This window comes from Vombatus ursinus, unplaced genomic scaffold, assembly GCF_900497805.2.
Source record: "Vombatus ursinus unplaced genomic scaffold, bare-nosed wombat genome assembly UNPS02015175.1, whole genome shotgun sequence".
Taxonomy (NCBI): Eukaryota; Metazoa; Chordata; class Mammalia; order Diprotodontia; family Vombatidae; genus Vombatus; species Vombatus ursinus.
Window position 1 is genome coordinate 21,205,927 of NW_020954953.1, and position 22,766 is coordinate 21,228,692.

Genomic DNA, 22,766 nt, shown 5'->3' on the forward strand with positions numbered 1-22,766 from the left:
TTCAATATGTAATCAATTTCTAAATCTTACCGATCATGCCTCCGTACATCTCTTATCTTTCCCCTTGGTTTCTGCTAAGTCACCACGCTAGTTACAGCTCACATCTCTTTTCTTGTATGGACTACTTCAGTAGCCTCCTGATTGGCTCACTTGCCTGTATTCTATTCTTTCATTAATCCAGCCTCCAAAAAGCTGCCAGATTGATCTTTCTAAAACATAGCTCTTACTCTGTTATTCCCATAATCAGAAATCTTTAGTGTCTCTCTCTTTTTTTTAAAACTTATAGCAGAATTTCTTGATCTTTTTTGGTAGTCAGACAAAGTCTCTGTACCTCTTTGGAATAACGTTTTTAAATACATTAAAATGAAATACATAATATTAAAGAAAACAAATTATATTGAAATACCGTTATTAAAATGTTTTTTTTTTAAACGTACAAGCCTTAGGTTAAGAACCCCTGGCCAAAAATCTGAGCTTGAGTTATAAAGAAAGCCACATGCAATCATCTTCCTGTCCTGATTTCCTGCTGTTCCCCTTCATATCCAGGGTTAGAGTCAAACTGATCTTTGTGCTCTTCTCCACATGACACCTGCCATTCCCTTCCACTGGCCTCTCCTTATCACCACCTGATATTATCCCCAGGTTTCTTCAAAACAGAGCCAAGGTACCAACTCTTGCATGAAGCCCTTCCTGATTACTCTCTCTTCCCACCCCTTTCCAATTAGCACTCTCTCCCTCCTGAAGTTATTACATTTTACATACTTTATATTTACTTCTGTATATGTCTCTCCCCTGTAGAATGTTAGCTCCTTGAGGGTAGGGAATTCTTATTTTTGTCTTTTTATCTCCAGAGGCTTCCATGCCTTGCATATAGTAGATGCTATCTAAATGTTCAGTTAATTTGAATGAGATGTTTCCAAACTTATTTGGCTTACCTGCCCCCTTTAAAAAAAAATTACTCAGCATCTCCCTGGAAATCTTTAACCCTTTAACTTTTTTAAAAATTTGTGTCATTTAAAAAGTAATTTGTTTTTTAAAAATACATCATAAATTTAATAATTTATTGTAAATTTGTAGGTTTTTTCCTGCATTGAAATTCTGATGATGCAGTATTATGTCATGTAACTGTATAGTATCATATTTTAAACAAGTCATTACATGCACACATTCTTGCCAGTGCATGCTGGATTTCCTGACAGTGCATGACATGCTCGCCTGCCAACACTTGCTTGTTAAGACCTGTTGGCGGACTTGACCATTGATGGGTTATAACTTGCATTTTGTGTGTTTATTTGGAAAATAATGTAATCATTATGACTTTAACTTTGTTACACAATAGATGAAACATATATGAATGGTTTTTCAAAATTTTCTTCTCTTCTCTTCTTTCCTTATGCTTCTATGGCCCCCTTATTTTTATTCAATGTCCCCCCAGTCTCTACTACCACCCCCCTTGGATAATTCCAGCACCCCCCAGGGGGCAGTATCACCCACTTTGAGGACTTCCAATTTGAATGAAGGTTTATTTGCTTTCTAACTATTAGTGGCTGGCTTCTTTAATGACACTGAAGTCTAGATACTAAAGATACTAGATACTAAAGTCTATGGGCAACTAGGTGGCGCAGTGGATAGAGTGCTGGGCCTGAAGCCAGGAAGACTCATTTTCCCAAGTTCAGATCTGGCTTTGGATACTTAGTAGCTGTGTAACACTGGGCAAGTTGCTTAACCCTATTTGCCTCAGTTTCCTCATCTGTAAAGTGATCTGGAGAAGGAAATGGCAAACCTCTCCAGTGTCTTTGCCAAGAAAACCCCAAATATGGTCCCAAAGAATTGGACATGACTGGAAAGACTGAACAAAAAAGGTTAGAATCATCAGAGTAGTAGTATGCCATCCATGTAGACATGGGCCTTTTTTATGGCAGGAAGAAAGGCAATTTATCAGGCTGTTTATAAAAGAAACTCATTGCGAGCTAGGTAATATTGTTTATATCAGAGTTAATAAGATTATAGATTATTGAATACAAACTGAAGCCCAGCACAGACTTGTGACAGGCAGTATTTACTTCAAAACTGATTCCTTTGATTTAGTCACAACAATGATACCCACGGCTGAAGATTCCTTTAAGAATTAGACAGTAACTTATTCCCCACCACCCCATGATGTAATTTGGTGTTCTATATTATATCTGGTTATCATCCATTAATCTCATTCCATCAATCTGCAATTACATCGAGATAATTTTAGAGTTAATACATCTAAGAGAAATAAAATATGTTTCCTGGCTCTGGATTTATGTACACTAATGGGTTGGGTCTTACTGGCTACATCTCTTCTCATGGTTTTAGGTATCACATAGCTATTGGATGAGAGTCATTTCCTTGCTTGGATTACACAGTATCTCTGCTGCCAGACTGATTCCCTGCTGGGTGGGTCAAGCATGTCACTTCTCAGAGCTGGCTTTTGACTCAGCTTGGCTACTTTAGCTACCAGAAGATTGCTATGGACTCACTACATATACAAGAACCCCTGTTCTATATGGCAATCTTTTAACTATCTAAAGCTTGAGAATAAACCTCAATAGACAAGTGGTCAAAGAACATGAATAAGTAAATTTCAAAAGAAGAAAATTAAGTCATTAGCCATGACAAAATCTTCTGAATCACTAAGAATAAGAGAGGTAAAAATTAAAAATGAATCTGACATATCACAGCCATTACTTTGGCAAAGATGAAAATGGTAACTATTGAAGGAGCTGTGGGAATTCAAACACACTAACGTGCATTGTTGGTAGATTTGTGACTTGGTTCAACTATTCTGGAAAATAATCTGAAATTAGACTAAAAATGTGACTAAACTGTATGTATTCCTTGACACAATACCCCCTACCAACATATGCAGAAACCTATAAACAGAGGGAAAGGACCCAAATATACAAAAATATGTATAGCAATACTTCATGTAGCAACAAAGAATTAGAAAAACTGGATGCCCATCAGTTGGAGAAGGACTCAAAAATAATGGTATATGAATATAATGAAATATAATTGTACCATAAGAAATGGCAAAAAAAAAAAAGAATTCAAAACTTGGAAAGACTTGAATAAACCGACACAGAATGAAATAAATATGAGCAGAACAATTTACATGATTATTATAATGATACAAAGTAAAAAGAACTTAGAAACTCTGATTCATGAAGTGACTTCAGAGGACTGATATTGAAACATGTTTCCTACCTTTCAAGAGAATGAATTGGAGATGTAGAATGAGGCATAGATTTTCAGATATAGCCAATGTGTTGATTTATTTTGCTTGACGGTACTTATTTATTGCAAGGGTGATTCTATGAGGCTTGGGAGCAGTGACATAAAATATCTCAATAAAACATTTAAAAAGAAAATAATATTAGTAATAATATCTAAAGATATTTATCATATTCCTCCCTGAAGTCTTCACTTCTGCAGAATAAAAATTTCCAGTTTCTTCAGTCAGTTGCTCCTTGTATGAAACATGATCATAAGGTCAAAGAGGTCCAATCCTATCAAGATGGATACCAAGCAAAAACTTTTGAGTTATACATAGTAAACTCATTCAAACTACTTTAACCTCCAAAAGATTGTAGGTGATTTGAAGGCACACATGGAGTTATATAGAGAACTTAATAATTCGATACTTTAAAAAGCAACACAGATTTCTGCCACTGAGGATGAAACTTTACAAAACTGAATATGGCCAAGACGCAACAATCTGGTCCAACCCAAACTTCTGAAAAGGTCACTTAGCTTTCATCTCAATTTGAACATGCTCTGAATGCATATATACTAATGCATATATACTTCAAGTCCAGAGTGGGGTGATTAGATACCTGTCATTATTAACCTGGCAATATCAGAATACAATCTTTACTTTGCTGCAATCAGATGTAAGAAAAATAAAGAACTTCAAGATCTGTACAGCCCATTCACAATCCTCACAAAATCATTTAAGCAGTGTAGGTTTGCACAGTTCAATAGATGAAATTCAGATGCTTTGCCAAAATAAGAAGTTGGTCATTTTAGTTTCATCTGATCCACTTTCAGTCTTCAGTATTTTTTTTGGTGTTAACTATTCTTTTTAAATATACATTTTTATTTATTTCATTAAATATTTCCCAATTATATGTTAAAAAAATTTAACAGTAATTTTTTTTAAATTTTGAATTTCAAATTCTCTTTCTCCCCCTTCAGGAAGCAAGCAAGTTGATATCAGATATACATGTAAAGTCATGCAAAACATATTTCCATATTAGCCATATTGTAAAAGAAAACAGACAAAAAATAAAATAAAGTAAAAAAAAAGTATCCTTCAGTCTGCATTCAGAGTTCATTGGTTCTTTCTCTGGAGGTAAATAGCATTTTTCATCATGGGTCCTTTGGAATTGTCTTCAGTTATTGTCTTGATCTGAGTAGCTAAGTCATACACAGTTGATCATTCTTACAATATTGCTGTTGCTATGTACAGTGTTCTGCTTTTGCTCACTTCACTTCACTTAGTCTTCGGTATTTTCTATGCAATATGAAATAGGAGACAAGAAAGGATCTAGAAATTGGTTACAGAATTTATTTTGGATTATATAGGAAAGACTGCAACAAGCTATAGATATTTGTAAAGATCAAAGAGAATGCAGAATCATAGACCTAAAGAGCAGGATGGAATTTGGAATTATCCTCTGGTTGAATCCACTAATTTTATAGGTGAGAAAACTGAAGCCCTGAGAGGTAAAAATGACTTATTCAAGGTCAAATGACTAGTTATTGTCAGATATGAGTCTTAGAAACAAAATATCCTTATTCCTAATTCAGTACCTTATTATTACTCCGCAGTGATAACTCAGAGAATCCCAGAGTTAGAAAGCAGCCCTAAATTGTGCATCCAACCTCCCCCCAACAGTGTAGGAATTCCTTCCCTAACATTTCTGATTGGGGGGGAGGGGAAGGCAGCGATGGATAGAGGTCATATAATCTTTGCTTAAACTCAAGTGACAGGGTACTCACTATTTTCCTATCTGTTCTATTGAACAAATCTAGCTCTTGGAAGGTTGGTTTATATATTGAAACTTGCCCCCTTTTACCTTCTATCATTGCTTCTAATTCTGACCTGAGCTACTTAGAATAAAATGAATTCCATTTTTGAAGTGTGCATGCAAGAAGACAGTCTGGTGTTCATAGTGTGGCTCTGTGGATCAGCAACAATCTTATTACATTCAGATACCTTTCTAGTGCAGGCAAACTCTACATATGGTGTTTTATTTTCTTCTTTAACACAGAATGTGGGAAAATGTCACGTGTCCTACTAGAACAGTACATGAGAGAACTGAATAAAAAAGCCAACAAGCTACTTGGAAGGTTAAGAAGAGTTTCATACCAGTACAGCTTAAAACATCAAAGAAAACCATTAGTGGTGCTCTCTAACTTTTGATGAAGCTGTAAGAACTAAACTTTCTATAGTTAGCTGTCTGCAGCAGTCTCATCAATGTCCCTGTTCTCAAGGAATTTATATTCTAATATGGGAAACAACATGTGTATGTAAAAGGTGTAAGTAATATATACAAAATTAATACAAGAGCTTATGGGAGGCAAGGAACTAGCATCTTAGTGGACCAAGAAAGGCACCATGGAGAAACTGGCACTTAAGTTGAGTCTGAGAGGAGACCAAGGATCCCAAGAGGTAGCATTGAGTAGGGAGTGCATTTCATATGAGAGGGAAAGTCAAATGCAAAGGCATGGAGGTGGGAGATGGAATGTCCTGTGTGCATAGCAGTCAATGGGTGGTAGGACAATAAAGTGTAAGAAAACTGGAAAGTTCAGAAGGGGCCAGGTTGTGAAGAGCAGTAAGTGCTAAGCAGAAGAGTTCATGTTTGATTCTAGAAAAAACAGGAAGCCACTGGAGTTTATTGAGCAAGTGAGTGACATTATCAGATTTTCTCTTTAGGGAAATTCCTTTGTTGACTATTTGGCAAATGGTTTGCAGACAGGGGAGACCTGAAGCAGAGACCAGTTAAAGGTCTGCCACAGTCAACCAGATGAGAAATAATGAAGGGTAGAAAGAGGTACATTAGGATCTAAAGGACCCCAGATCCCCCTCAAACAACCTGATAAAGCCCTAAAAATGCAAGAGTAAACAGTGATAAAAACTAAAGAAAAGTAATTTTAAAAACAACTCCATCCAGGACTGCACAAAAAGACTGCCAGGATCCTGAAGGAGCCCTGAATAGAGACAAGCCAAGGTAGTTAAAAGGCACAGTATGAAGCAACTCAGGCCTGCACCCAGAGCAGCCACGGATTACCCAGCAAGAGAAAGGTCTTAAGAGCAGCACCCCATTCATGAATGTCTCAGAGTCCCCTGCAAGAAAAGGGTCTTAAGTAGGTAGTCTGTACTTGACGTGCATCCAAGGAGCCTAGAACAACAAGAGACAAGGCTGGACAAGTCCTGCAGAAGATGGGGATTATTTGTTACCAAAATTAGGACCAAGCAGTCCTCCGATTAAATTTGTGAATTTGTGAGCACAGTTTGACTGAAATACTAATCCAAAAAGTAAGGCAGGAGATATCGGAAAGCAGAAGTGCTAAATACAATGAAGAAATGTTTTGGAGTGAGGGAAACACAAAGAGCAAACCCAGAAGAGAGAAACTCTACGGCAAATACAAATACAGCCTCAGATAGAAAAAATTATCATGGCCACAAGGATTGCAAGAGTACCTGGAAGAAATGAAAGAGGTATTGCAGGGGAGGAAAGAATGGCAAGGACAATTAATATCTTAGAAAAATATCCATTAACTGAATGCCCTGAAAAATTAGAATGGATCAAACAGAAAACAATGACTCAGTGAGACAACAAGAAATACTAAAAACAAAATCAAAAGATTAAACAAAAAGAAGCAAATGTAAGGAAATTATTATATTAAAAAAAGTTGATCATGAAGTCAGATCAAAGAGAAATAATCTAAGAATTAAAAGACTACCTGAAATTATGACCAAAAAACCCCAAGCAGACAGACGTGGGTACAGTTTTGCAAGAAATCATAAATGAAAATTGCCCAGATTTCTAGAACCACGTCCTGAAAAAAAATTAAAATTCCCAAGAATTTCATAGCCCAAATCCAGAGCTTCCAGGTTGAATGGGGGTGATGAGTGTACTTATAACAAATCCCCACTTCCTCCCTTCACCTTCCAAAAGAAGAATTCAAATAAGGAGACATGGTCAGGATCACTCAAGACTTTGCAATTGCCACTACCAAGGAAAGTAGAGTCTGCAATATGAAATTCTAAAATATTAAAATATAAAGACTTACAGCCAAGAATGATCTATCTAGCAATACTCAATATAATCTTACAAGGGGAAAAAATGAACTTCTAATGTAAAAGAGAATTTACAAGTGTTCCTGATGAAAAGTCCAAAATTGAGTAGATACTTGAAATAAAATCTCAGAAGTCAAGAAATGTATAAACATGTGATCGATTGAAAATAATTACATATGAAGTTTTTGCTTTTGTTTTTGGTGAGGCAATTGGGGTTAAGTGACTTGCCTAGAGTCACACAGCTAGTAAGTGTTATGTGTCTGAGGCTGAATTTGAACTCAGCTCCTCCTGACTCTAGGGCCAGTGCTCTATCCACTGCACCACCTAACTGCCCCTACGAATAAAGCTTTTACTTGCCAGTTATGAGAAAAGAAACAAATGTCTTCTCAGAACCCCTTCAGGGGTCATAGAGAAAGGTAAAAGACTGAGGACTAGGGGGTGTTTTTATTCTGTTTTGATGGTCTCAGGAGTAAATGGGAATGGTATATATGGAGTTCTACAATGGAGAGGAAAGGAGGAGGAAGGAGAGCAAAATCACTATCTTATATTGTAGGGATGCATGGAGATAAAGAGTATTCAGACATGGAGGGTGCATATCTCATAACTTCACCTTCATCTGAACTGCACAAAGGAAAATTGAACAAATATGCATATACATGCACACATATTCAGAAGGATTGTGGCATAGAAATACATCAAACTCAACAGGGAAATAGGAAGGACAGGGAGGGGGAAAGAGGAAGGGCAGGAAAAATAGGTAATGGATTAATCATAAGCAAAACAAACTCCAATTTCAGTTTGTGGAAGGTGAGGAGAGGTTTAAAAGGAAAGTAAATAAGAATAAAAATCTATGACCAGGGTGAGGCAAAGAGAAAATGAACAACAAATCTGAAGCAGATACTCATTTATAGAATACAAGAGTTAGGCAAACTCCTGCACTTTTACCTTCTTACTTGTAAAAGGGGCACTGGGGGCAAAGAGAAGGAAAAGTTTAAAAAAAAATGACAAGATGGAGGGAAATGCAAAATTAATAGTGATGACTTGATGTGAAGGGGATGAACTCATCCCTGGAATGGAAGATGGTTATAGGATGAATTAAAAGGCGGTATCCAGTAATACATCGTTTATAAGAAACACACTTGAAAGGTGATTTTCGGAGACTTAAAGTAGGGACCAGAATAGAATCTATTATGCTTCTGGTAAACTCAAAAAAATGAGAAGCAATTATGATTTCAGATAAGGCTTTGGTAATAAAGGCATGATGAAGCAAAATAAGCAAAGAAAATACACTATGCTTAAAGTTACCGCAAGTAACAAATCAATATTACGTATACATACATACATGCACTCACATATATATATGCACCAAACAACATAGCATCTGTATACGTCAATGAAAAGTTAATTGAACTTAAGCGGGGGGGCAGTGAGACTGATCTGTTTATCCCTTTCAGATAGATAAATTTAACAAAAAGATTAGAAAGAAGTTAAGGACCTAAGTGAAACTTACTAGATATTATTGATATGATAGATCTCTGGTGATTACTGAGTGGAAAAAGAAAAAGTTTAAATACTTCCCAGGGCATAAAAATTCCACCAAAAATGCAGAAAAGCATATTAACCTCATCTTTTATTGGTCACAATGCAATAAAATAATAGTAAAAAAATCTTTGAAGAAAGAATTAATTTGGGATGAAATAACAAGCCTAAAGAATCAATGGGTTGAAAAACAAATCTTCAAAACACTAGAAAACTTCATGAAATAAAATTACAATAGTGATATAGTATGCCAAAACATGTGGGCTACAGCCAAAGTTATCCTTAGAGTGGTGGTGTCAAACTCAAAAAAAAAAAAAAAACAAAACAGATCCCAGTGGGCTCTGTATTGACTTAGAAAACCACAAATTATGTTTTATTTACATTTTGCTAAATATTTCTCAATCACATTTTAATCTGGTTCTAAGCCAATCTATGTCTCTAAAAACAGTCATTAACAAAAGAAAAAGAATGGAAGCCGAATTGCTATTTTTTTTTCTCTTCTGCTGAGTTTTGTTTCCTCTTTGATGGTTCCTCCTGTTGGTTTTAATTTCTACTTACAACATCACTAATGTGAAAATATATTTGATATGAATGTAAATGTATAGCTTATATCAGATTATGTACCATCTTGGAGAGGGTGGTGGGGAGGAAGGGGGAAAATGTTAAACTCAAAAGCATATGGAAGTGATTATTGATAAATCAAAATAAATTAATAAAAAAAAAGTAAAAATAAAAAAAAAAAGGAAAGAGCAAATCACTCAATTGAGCATGGGACTTTAAAGAAAAGCAGGAAAACAAGTCTTTTCCCACTCCCGGCCATTTTCCACTCAGTTGTCATCTCTAGACATTTTCACTGGCTCTCTCCCATGCCTGATATGCTCTCCCTCCATCATACATGAATCTTGAAGATTATCTTTTTTGCTGTAAGTATTTTAATACTGGTGACACTGTCAATTATCGATGAACATCAGGTAACATTGTATTTATTCAACTAAGGTCATACTATTAATATTTTATATCTAATGCCATTTCATAGCTCTGATAGCTTACATTACTGATAAGCTTCAAATTTCCTAGCTATGCAAGTAACTTGTATCAAGGTGATACTCAGTCCATTTGATTGTCTAAATCTAAAAAGCTTGAAGAATAATAAAACTGTCTAGGAGCCCCTTGAAAGCATTTTGACATCTCTATTGAAACATAAACTTTCTCCCACCCTAAAACTATTAATGAAAACAGTGAGTTCTCTCTCTTGCTTTATAAGATGTCTCATTATTTCCACAGGTCCTTTTAAAAACAGGAAAAATTATGTGAAGTCCAGTTTTAGTACACTTACTAAAATGTAGTTCATCTTGTAAGTTTTTTTTCCTTCCCTTGCATTGAATTCAGTGTGTTTTGAATGTGATCTTATCTGGCCACAAATAGGCTTGGATGTTTCAAGTATCGGTTCTGAAAATAGAAACTTTGTGTGATTTGAGGAAAAGAGTGTATTTCAAAATTTATAGCTGAATTTTTTGTATCAGGCAGCAGCTGTCCAAACACAAACACTAATCCCTCATTATTGAGTTTATTCAAATTGAATAGTTGGTACTTATCCTTTTAAGCAAATGTTAATTTTACTAGGTGGAGAATTTCTGGAAGACACTGAGTTTAGATTAAGCTTAATGATGAGCTAGCAGTTGACTAGTGCTCTTAATTGTTGATCCTGGGTGATTGAGTAACCAGAGGCATTACAAAGTAAAATAGGAGACTTTGTTCTAGTCTCCTGGATGCTGTCTGCAGTTCTGATATGATAAAATAATGGTTAATGCAACTCATGTCCTTTTTTTTGAACCCAGGAGCACACAGCATAATGAGAACTCTATCAAATTGTGAGTTCCATATTTTGCTAATAAAAAGATAATATAAGAGAGTCAGATTGGGTAGCAAATGAATAGCACAAGAAAACTAACCAACCATAAAATGTAAGTAAAATGAAAAACATTGAGATGGCCTATCATACAACAGATTTCAGTATGGAATCATAAAATTAACAGAGATTTTATGTGAACCCCTCTCTAAGGTGGCTACTAAGGCAGTGGGTAGTGGATAGACTGCTTAGTCTCAGGAAGACCTGGGTTCAATCCCTTAGTCTGATGCTTACTAGCCACGTGACCGTGGGCAAGCCATTTCTCCGCTGGGTCTGAGCTATCTCTAAATCTGTGTTCCCTTTGCCTAAGACGGGATAATAATTCATTTATTAGTGTTGAATTTTCAGAAGCTTCTAGAGACAAAAATCTTAACTAACTGGAAGTTCTTCCTTATAAAGAATTGGGGAAGATGTTCTCTCTTCACCATTTCTTTTGCTAGCTTGTCTTTTTCCATAGAGATTCACTCCCAAGAGAAACAAATTAAATTAGCATGTTTCCCTTGCTCCTGCATAAACGGGCAATTAGGGGCCCCAAATTATTCTAATATAAATTCTTCAGTCTTTGATTTAGGGGGGCCTGGTACAGTGGAAATAGCACTAACTCTAGAGTCAAAAGAGCCCAGGTTAAAATTTTTCTGTCAGTTGATGCTCACCAATTGTGTGCAGATAACTAAATGTAGAGATGAGGGAAAACTGAAAGCTAACTTTTTAATGCTATATGTTTTTATCGTATGCATTTAAAACACCATTGTGAGAAGTAGTCCATAGCTTTCCTATACTTCCCAAAAAGTCTGTGACCAAAAAAAAAAAAAGTTAAGAATCTCTTCCCTGTATAGTTATTTCTTTAAAACTATTATTGAGTGTTTTTACAGTCTTCATTTCTTCAGGCTAAATTCTTTTCCACTCACTTCAACAAGTACTTGTTAAACAACTATATACAAAGCATGTGAGGCCCTATGGATGAAGAGATAAAATTAAATAAGCTCTCTCAAGGAGTTTACTTTCTACATTTACTAAGATAATCCTAACTCCCTCTCACTCCCACAATGCTAAGGATTTTAATAGGGGGAGCTAAAGAGGGAATGAATTCCAGGGATGAGGGACTGTCTGTACAAAAACAAAAGAAAAATAATTATCAATTATTCAACTATTGCAGTAGTCCATGCTATACCAGAGTTTCCATGTTGGAAAATTCACAGGTTGATGCTCTCTATTTATGAATTAGAAAACTGAAAGGCTATCTAATAATTTATGTAGTGAAAGACAAAGGTGTTATTTTATTAAATTTTATATTTTGTTTGTAAGTTACTAGCAGAATTAACTGATACAGGGAACTCTTTGGGGACACCACCACTCTAAGGATAGCTTTGGCTGTAGCCCACATGTTTTGGCATACTGTATCACTATTGTAATTTTATTTCATGAAGTTTTCTAGTGTTTCGAAGATTTGTTTTTCAACCCATTGATTCTTTAGGCTTGTTATTTCATCCCAAATTAATTCTTTCTTCAAAGATTTTTTTACTATTATTTTATTGCATTGTGACCAATAAAAGATGAGGTTAATATGCTTTTCTGCATTTTTGGTGGAATTTTTATGCCCTGGGAAGTATTTAAACTTTTTCTTTTTCCACTCAGTAAAATAGAAAATGGAACACAAAGTTCAGTGAATAGGCGGAAGGCCATTTTGACCAGGATAGAATATATATAAAAGAGTGTATTAACAGGAAATAGAACTAGAAAAATAGGCTGGAGACAGACAGTAAAGGGCTTTAAAAATGAAGTTTAGAAATTTGTTTTATTTAGCAAGACACTCAAGATTCTTGAGCCAATGAAGGCATGGTCAGACCTGTACTTTAAGATTATTTTGGCAAATGTGTGAAAAATAATTATCAATTATTCAACTATTGCAGTAGTCCATGCAAAAATTAAAGAGGTCCTGAAGTAGTGTGAATGAAAAGATAAGAGATATATAGAACAGAAATTGCAGAGGTATAAGTGACAGGACCTGTCAGTGGATTGGGTATTCGGGTGAAGAAGAGTGGTATGTCCAGGGACTCAGGTTATGCGTTTGTATTACTAGAATGGTGATGTTGCCCTCAGTAGAAACAGGGAAGTTTGGATAACAGTGAATTTGGGAAAGAAGTCAATATGTTTCATTTTGGACATGTTGAGTTTAAGATGTTAATGGTAGATCATAGTGTAGATATCTAGCAGTTGGGTAGCATGTTTATCATTAGTCCTTTGGTATCATGGTTGGTTGTTATGCTATTCAGAGTTCCTAATTGTTTCGGAATTACTTGTCATTATCATATTGTTGTCATTGTATAAATTGTTCTGATTCTGTTCACTTCACTCTGAATCAGTTCTTATAAGTCTTCCCAGGTTTATCTGAAATCATTCCCTTCATAATCTTTTATAGCACAATAGTATTCCACATTTATATATATATAATTTCTTCTGCCAATACCTAATTTATAGGCACTCCCCTCATGTTCCTATTCCTTGTCACCTCAAAAAGAGCTATAAACATTTGCATGCATCTTTATTTGGAATTTATTTTAGGTAGGATTTAATCCCTCAATCTACCTTTGCTCTAATTTCTCTTTTCCATTCTCCCTCTTGCCTCCTATTTCCCTTTTGAGTGAAATGTGTTTCTGTACCCAACTCTGTGTGTGTGTGTGTGTGTGTGTGTGTGTGTGTGTGAGTGAGTTGGTGTATGTTTCTCTCCTTTGACCAGTTCTGATGAGAATATGGGTGAGGTGTCAGCTGTTTCCACCCAACCTTCCCATCCTAGTTCATAGGAGAGGCTTCTACTTGAGCACCCAGTTTGAGATAATTTTCCCTAACCTTCTTTTCCCTTCCCTTCCAGTGTAATCCTCTTCTCCTCTCTTTCCGTTCTTGAGATCATGAGTCATAAGAGAATCACTCCCAGGCCTTCTGTCTAATTAAACTCCCTCTATGACCCTTCAGGAAGGTTAAAATTTCCTTATAAGGAGGTTATGGGTTGGATTTTGTGGGGGGGGTTGCTTTTTTTTTTTGAGGGGATAATTCAGAAATTAGCAGTCTTAAGTAAGCTTGAAAACAGATTTATCATGTATTATATCCTATAGCAAATTGTGCTATACCAGAGTTTCCATGTTGGAAAATTCACAGGTTGATGCTCTCCATTTATGAATTAGAAAACTGAAAGGCTATCTAATAATTTATGTAGTGAAAGAAAAAGATGCTATTTTATTAAATTTTATATTTTGTTTGTAAGTTACTAGCAGGATTAACTGATAACAGGGAACTCTTTGGGGACAACATACTTTATCTGTTATTTACCATAGAAGTGTTATATAGCATACAGACCTTATCCATCATGCAGATGTATCACATGCTCTGGTACCACTCAGTGCCCATTTTTGATAACAGACTAAGGCCTAAGAGCACAGCTGGTATATTACCCAATCTCAATGCTCTCTGAGAAACCCTAAGGGATTCTAGGGCAGTTACTGAATACTGTAGTTTATGAGCCCCTACAAGTGTGCTTTTTCCCTTGATTATCAATTGATATCAATTAGTCAGCCAAACTTAATTACATTTTAGAAAGAGGTATACTTAGAAGGTATGGTAAGAACAGTTGTCACGAAATAGCAACCCCCACCCCAAATATTTGTGGTATACTCTCCCACAAGTACCTAGAGAATCCTGGGGGAAATGGATCCAAGCTTAAAGAACCCATATCACACAGAGGTAACTCACAGCTCTTGGTTTTTGACAGTCCTTTTCTCTCCTTTGTGGGATACTAATAAAGTTCCTTTTAGCATAGTGTGTCTTCTCTGTTGAGGTTCTTTTAATCTCCTTCATTGTGTCTGGTTTGTCCTTGGCTCCCAACACAAACACTGTAACCCGTTCCAGTGATGATTCTAGGGGTAGGATGTTGATGGAAAGTCCAAAATCTCAGGCTCTGTAAAGTTCACAAGACTGTCTTCTGGTCAAGGGAGAAGAGGGGAGGAGATGAAGGTCAAGGCCGGGATTTTTCTCTCCCTCTCACTCCCAACTGTTTTCTTCTAAGTTTGACAGGAGATTTCCTCTATGTTGGCAGACACCTTAATCCTTTGGGTTCTGAAGTGCTTTACTATTTTATTTTTTATCCATTCACATATGTATCCATTTATTTTATTTATTTATTTTATAAAATACATTCAGGGCATGACTAAGTTTCCTTAGTCAAGCTGAACACATTTTTTTTTAATTTTATAAAAGACACTGAGGGCATGACTAAGGTTCCTTAATCAAGCTGAAAACACTTTCTTTGTGATTTCATTTCACTTCATCTAATGGCTTTGAAGTTTTCAAAGATTTTTCAAGCTTAAGTTGAAAACATAATTATTGATTGGTACCTTCTTTTTGTTTACAGCTAGTTCATACCTCTGCTCACTTCGTCTTAACTTAAAAAGGTATTGGAATATAACATCTTGTCACTTATTTTAGGAAAGGTGGAATAATTTATGGACTCAGCTGAGGGCCCCCCACTTACAAATATAAAATTCATGGTGCATATTCAGAGTCATGTGACCATTGGAATGAAAGATTAGACATTTTCTCTGATACTCATGACCTCCCAGATTTCTGCAGGGTAGAAATTATGCACAAGAAATGAAACTGTTTCAGCTGTCTTAGTGATCTAGACCACCAAGATATTCAAATGATGTAAAAACTCAGTAAACTAAATGATGCAAAAACCCAATGGACTTCAAGAACCTGCATATGGCTTACAACAGAACATAATACTACCCCTTTCTCTTCCCAGTGCTGGGGAAAATTTAAAAACAGAAACTCATTTGTACTGTAACAGCAGCAAAGCAGCATTCTTAATGTAAAAGTACTTGGTCAAAGAACTGAGGAACATTGGGAACTGAAACAGGAGAGTTTGGCACTCCACTAAACTTAATAGAAAGAACCCAGCATTCATATGGGGCCAATTCTGTTCCTGTAGAAGTTATTTGGGGCAGAAACTGAGGCTGATGAAATCTGAGTTGCCCAGCTTGAAAGGAAACTTTGAGATCCAGTATCAAGGGAAACTGCCATCAGAGGGGAAGGAATCAGAAAGTAAGCAATTGGGGATAATAAAGAAAAATGACAAAAATTGCCAAAGATCTCAGGAGGAAGAAAACTCAATTAAAGACTTTGTTTATAAGCAGATTAACAGGGAATATATTAATAACAGAACAACATTAACTTCCTGTTAAACTAAAAGAGTACAGTCATCGATGAATAAATATTGCAACACAAAGGAAAATGAATTAACACATGATGAAGCAAAGGACCCTATGAATTCCCAAGCCGTCATGGAACAGGATGTTCGTGAATGGTTTAAAAAAGAAATAAGAATTTTGAAAGCAGAATTTGTGACCTAAGCAACAGAAATAGTTGACAGAAGAGAAAAACTTGAATCCACAGTGGCAAGTCTCTCCAAAGAAATAGAAAAAGAGTAACAGAATTCTAATTCATAGAAGTGAAGGATAATTTGTTAGAAAAGAAGCAAAAATTGATAAAAGAAAAAATGGTGTCCATATAAACAAAATATACTGATCTTGAAAATAGGATGCATAAAGACAGCTTAAGAATTACAGATCTCTCAGCAGAACACAAGTCAAAAAACCTGAACATTATAATACAGGAAAATTGTGCAGAACTTCTGAACACAGAGAATATTGTTCCTATCGATCAAATGAGATAATATTTATAAAGCTCTCAGCACAGTGCTCTGGCACATAGAAGGTACTTAATAAATGTCTGTCTTCCCTTCCACCCCCCCTTTACCAATTTGAAAGAATCCACAAATCTCTTCCAGGGGAAAAAAATTCTCTCTAATTCTCTCTCTCTCTCTCTTTTTCTCAACTCTAAGGCAGGTGGTTGTTAAATATGAGATTTCCCCTATCAACAAATTAAGCAACCAGGAGAAAGAGCGTCAAAGATAATAAGAAAAGGAAATTATAAAGGAAAAGAAATATAAAGGAAATATGTAGGAATATAAAGGGAAGGAAATTTGAATAATACAAGATAATGTTGTACCCACCAGAAATCACAGGAGGGAACGTAATGTGTTCCAAAGAGCAAAGAAACTCAAGAGGCAATCCAATATGACCTATCCTGCTAACTTGAGCCTAAGAATTAATTTTTAAAAAGATGGATATTCAATAAAGAGACATTCAAAGCCTTTCTAGGAGGGAAAAACACACCTAAGCAAAATTATTTATTTCTGAAACACTCCCAAACAGCAGAAGTACGAGAAAGGTTAAAAAAAAAATGCAATAACCAAGGACAACAGCAACAAAATAACAACAAATAGACCTTTAAGAGATTTCTTTCTGAAAGTACAGAAAAAGATAAGAGTGAAAGCAGATGGCAAGCAGAAGAGTTGATTGACAAACAGCCCTGAACTATTATGGAATAAATCTCATAACACCCCACCTATAGGGGTGTGTGTGTGTGCTCGCGCGTGCGTGTGTGGGTGTGGGTGTGTGTGACTAAACTAGAGAAGGGGAGGACACATGAAAAAGGAGAGAGGAAGATGTGATAATACCCTAATCAAGTCAAAGGCTAACAGTAAAGAAATACAGGAAAATAACTCTTGTCATTTTTCAGGAAGAAGAGAGCCTCTAGGAGAATGGATGGGGAGGCAAAAGGAGAGATTGAAACAGGGAAAGGTAGAACTTTTGTTTCAGTGGTGGGGGGGAATTGTTCAGTCATTTCAATCATGTCCAACTCTTCATGGTCCCATTTAGCTTCCTTGGCAAAGATACTGGAGTGTTTTGCCATTTCCTCCTCCAGCTCATTTTATAGATGAGGAAAGTGAAACAAAGAAGGTTAAGTAACTTGCTCAGGGTCCCACAGCTAGTAAGTGTCTGAGGCCATATTTGAACTCAGGTGTTGACTGACTCTAGGCCCAGCACTGCATCCGCTGTGCCACCTAGCTGTCTAGGGAGGGAGTACTTCCTAATGTACTCCTAGTACGCTGATCTCTGATCAGTGCTTCCATGAGGGAAGAGAGAGGTTCTATAAGGGGAGATGGGAACCTTGCAATGGATATGATCTTTAGGAATTCAGTGATTAGAAAGACTACTCATCATTCCTCAGGAGAATGAGAATTAGAGGTCCTAGGGGTAACTAACACCCAGAAGAATAGGAGGGCATGGACCTAGTGGGGAGGTTGCATGGCAGATGGGGAAAGGAGAGGGCAAAGGTTAATTAATGAAGCCCAAAATAATGGAGTCCAAAATAGCTACCTTAGAAACATTAATTCCCTGAGGAATATTGGGAATAAAGGAGTAAATAAATATAAGAGTTGTGAATCAAAGAATAAAACTCTTTAATAGAAAGTAATGATAAATAATGAACAAAATGAAGAAAAGATTTTTTTTTTAGGAAAAGTTGCAAAGAATGAAATTGTAAAAGTTTAAATAAAGGGCAGGAGAGGAAGGGGAATTTTACTTGACTATTCAACTGAGGGGAAAAAGAGGGAGGATGAATAAAATAAATACATAAAAGCAAGAAAAAAGAAACTAATAAGGTAAAGAAAAGTAGGGGAAAAGGTAAAAAATGGGGAGGGGGCACCTTGGGGGTATGGAGAGAACTAGTGGGAATGAGGTTGCTTTAAAGTAGATTAGGCCCAAACAACTAAAGGCAAATGGTATTATGTTTGCAGAGAAAGAGGGGGAAATGTGTGTGTGTGAGACAGAAAATAAACCTAATTCTCATAACTCAAATGTGAAATGGATTAAATCCAAGAAACATATCTAAAAACAAAGTTAATCACAAAATAATTAAGGGCCAGGAAAAATATATTTACTATGCATCAGGTTAGTCCAAAAAAAAGCAATAGTTGCAATCAAAATATTGAAATAAAAGTGAACATTCACAACATAAAAATGGATTAACAAGGAAACTACGTTGTGTTTAAAGGAACCATAGGAAACAAACCAACATCAGTATTAAACTTATTTAGAATACTAACAGAACTCTTAAGAAGACATGGGCAGTAATACAATAGTTGCATGAGATTTCAGTTCCCCTCACCGTTTTTTAATAAATCTAACAGTCATTTGTATTTGTAAGAAATTATGCATGTGATAAATATGCATGAAAATCTCTACGTGAGCTGATTTCAGAGTGAATTAAGCAGAGCCAAGAAAATAATATACGCATGACTACAGCTATGTAAACAAACAAAAAAAGAAAACCATGAAAGGAAATCAAAAGTCAGTGTTTCAGAATTATAAAGAATGAGCATGGCTGGAAAGAAAAGAGATGAGAAAACAATCTCATCCTATCCTTTTGCATAAGCATTGTTCATTGCACATAATTTTTTGTTTGGGTTTTTTTGGATATGTTTAGCAGTTATGCTGATTTTTCATCTTTTTGTCTTTAAAATTTCTCTCTTATGGGATGACTGTCTAAGAGGAGGAATGGGAAGTATACTAGAGGAATTTATGATGATATGAAAAATCAAAAGATATCAATAAAAACTTATTTTAAAAAATAAAAAATATATGGTGCCCAGTTTCTGATCTTTGAAACCCCTCAAAGCGTTAGTGAAGTTGGAACTCCATATTCTGGGATGAGAATTAATACATTATCCTGTATTTTCTTCCCATTACTAATCTTAATACATAGCAGCTTCAAGCTTTGGATTTTCTGAAGAGAAGCAATCTTGATTTATATAGGAACCACAGATTTCACTTTGCTGACCCTGTGAATCTTTGCTCTTGTCAATACCCATCTATGACCACATTATCAGTAGTCGTGAAGAAGGGCAAACAGAAGATAGGAAGTGAAGCATTAGAAATTGCTCCTAATTCTTCTTGCTCCTTTCCTTCCCCAAGCTTTCCCCTTGACCTTTTGCCAGTATAGTAATCCTTTACAGTAAAAAGAAAGAAAATTTTTATTATTTCTCAGTATCTCACTACCTTGCTTTGCCCTCACACAGCCTCTTCCCCAGGCAACAGAAGCTAATACTGTGAAACTATGGTAACCCTACTTTTGCTGTAAGCTGCTGTGCAGTTTAATTCTATACATGTACATATACACACATATGTGCCTGCTATGTGCTAGGTACTAGGCAAATCTCATAATTCCTACCCTCAAGGAGCAGGCATTTCCCTGTGTACTGTTGTCAAAGAATAGATATTCTTGGCAACCAAATTTAAAATTCTTAATATACTGTACCCTAACACAGTTCAAATACATTATTGGCTTAATAGGTTTTGTGAAAAGGTTTGGGAACCTGACCCTCCCACTTAATAAAAATAGTGAACTTTTGTAATACCTTCTTTTTACAGCGTCCCATAATCTCAATTTGTTGGGGCCACCGGGATTCACGCCTACTTATGGCATCTGGACCTGCCTTGTATGTGGTTCGTGTAGAACACCGGGTCTCTAGTCTTCAGCTGCTGTGCCAGCAGGCTATTGCCAGCTCCATTAGGGATGACAAGGATATCAGCAAGTTAACCCTGCCACCAAGGCTGTGCTCATACCTCACTACTGCCTTCATTCCAACAATTAAGGTAAAGCGAACTTAACGCCTCACTCCTCTTCACTTACATACCTTGTTCCCCTCTCCTCCACACCCCCTCCAAACAGGCATGCTAATAAAGGGCAGAGACAGCTGATGGATCAAAAAAGTAGGCCCACCTACTGATGCTGGCCAAAGACCAAATTGAAATGGCAAGTGGGGGCAAAGTCCTGTTGTATTTTCCTGCTTACTACATTTAACATCAGTGTTAATCCTTATTTCTCACGAAGCAGCTAGGTTGCACAGTGGGTATACTGCTGTACTTGGCGTCAGGAAAACCTGAGTTCAAATCCTGAACTTAATATCTGTGCCCCTGGGAAAGTTATTTAACCTCTCTATGTCTCAAGTTCCTGATCTTTAAAATGAGGATAATAAGAGCATCTTCCTCACAGGGTTGTTGTGAGGATCAGATGGTGAAGTAGGAAGTATAAGTGGAATCCTTGTTTTATAGAAGAGGAAACAGAGACCCAGCAAAGGACTCAACTAGAAAGTAGAAGAACTAGAAGTTTGCTCAGTGCAAGGACCTAGGATGAAACGTGCTCCCCATAGCTTTTCAGAAGGGTGATGTCCTTAAAATGAAGACTGAGACATGCATGGCCAATATGGGAATTTGTTTTGTCTGTGCTAATTTGTTAGGAGGATTTTTTCCCCCCTTTTTTTAATCATTTAATTGGGGTTTGTAGGAGTGTAAGGGAGAGAAAAGAAATACTTGTCACCTGAGAAAAAAAGAAAGGATGGGAACTGGGATTTAAACTCTTGATGAAAAATCTAACACTCTTTCCCCTTTTCCATGTTGTCCCTTTTAGGTCACATGTCCAAGTTAATATTCATAACCTAGCTGCCACTATCTTATTATCCCACTCACCTAGGAATGGCAGTGTTGTTTGTCAATAATGAAAAAGGAATTTCCTTTTAAAAAGAAACTATTTTGATCTTAAATTTTCTTTCTTTATCTCCCTTCACTAAAGTAACACCTATTCTTACCTGTGTTCACCTTTAGCCCCCTATCCCAGACCCCAACAACATGAGAGACTTTGTCAGCTACCCAACTGCCGGTAATGAAAGACTCCATTGTACCATGAAACGTACCGAAGATGATCCAGAAGTAGGGGGTCCTTGTTACACACTCTACTTGGAATATCTTGGTGGATTAGTACCCATCCTGAAAGGGCGTCGTATTAGCAAGCTTCGACCAGAATTCGTCATCATGGATCCAAAAACAGATGGCAAAACAGGTGGGATGCCTTTTTTTGTGGGGAGAGTGTTATTAGAAACTTTAAAGAGTTTTATAATATTTGTAGAAAATACTATTCTAACATAAGGTCATAGTAGATTACTCTGTTTAGAATATCAAAGTATTTATTTATAAAAAGTTAAATTCTTGGGGCATAAGGACAAAAAAAAAATCCCTAAAGTTAGAGCATAAATCTGTCATTTTCCCTTCCCAGGCCTATGAATCTAAACTTTTTTTTTTAATTTATAGCACCAAAATGTAATCCATGGTCTATGGTCAAGAATTTCTTTGTATATACTTTCAGAAAATTAGAATTTGATATACCCTCTTTTTCATCAGGTTTACATTTTCATATTCATATTAGTATATTTTAATTACTGGAAGTGATGTGCCTATTCAGCATTACCTTTGATAGCATCTATAAAAAGCTATTCTACTCTAGAATTATTGCCAAAGTTTGGCTCGAATAATTTAATATCATTTTTCTTGTAAACTTGATTTTCAGATTCTTTGTACACTCTATAATTTTGAAAGTTCAATTGGAGACCTAATTGGAGAATATTAGTTTTCACAATTAGTTGTTGTTCATTCATTCAGTTGTGTCTGACTCTTCATGACCCCTTGGACCATACTGTCCAAGGGGTGTTCTTGGCAAGGATACTGGAGTGTTTTGCCATTTCCTTCTCTAGTGGATTGAGGCAAACAGAGGTTAAGTGACTTGCCTAGGATCCCACAGCTAGTGTCTAAGGTCATATTTGAACTTAGGTCTTCCTGACCCCAGGCCCAGTGCTCTATCCATTGAGCCACCCAGCTGCCTTTAAATGTAGTACCAATATCTAAATTCCTTAGCACAGCTAATTTTATTCAAACCTGGGCAGCTTTTAAGATTTTTTAAAATTGCGATTAGGTTCTAAGGAACGATGTTAGATGCCTAGTGGCTTTTGCAGTTGCATGAGTTTTCTGATTAAGGAAGACCACAGTGGTTAAACAGCAATAAAAATGGTGATGTTATTTTGTATTTGAAATTTAAAACCAAGTTTTACTTCAGGTAATTGTCTGTCTTCTGAAATCAGAACCCAGAAATTGTTGTTTAGCATTTTATGTTTCTATAGAAAGCTTTTTTAGAATGTGAATATAATTCTGGCTTTATGAGTTGTAAATATCCTACAGCAGTATAGAGAAGGAA

General features: G+C 36.1%; 1 protein-coding gene across 4 annotated transcripts in view; it reads left to right on the top strand.

The window, feature by feature from the left end:
* The window catches only part of LOC114031491 (tubby-related protein 4), a 266,210-nt gene that overhangs the window by 215,936 nt on the left and 27,508 nt on the right, over positions 1 to 22,766 (top strand). For all 4 annotated transcript variants that reach the window (XM_027846585.1, XM_027846587.1, XM_027846586.1 and 1 more), the window contains 2 exons: positions 20,114 to 20,338; positions 21,347 to 21,581. In XM_027846585.1, the coding sequence (XP_027702386.1) occupies positions 20,114 to 20,338; positions 21,347 to 21,581 (460 nt within the window). The remainder of the gene's footprint in view (positions 1 to 20,113; positions 20,339 to 21,346; positions 21,582 to 22,766) is intronic.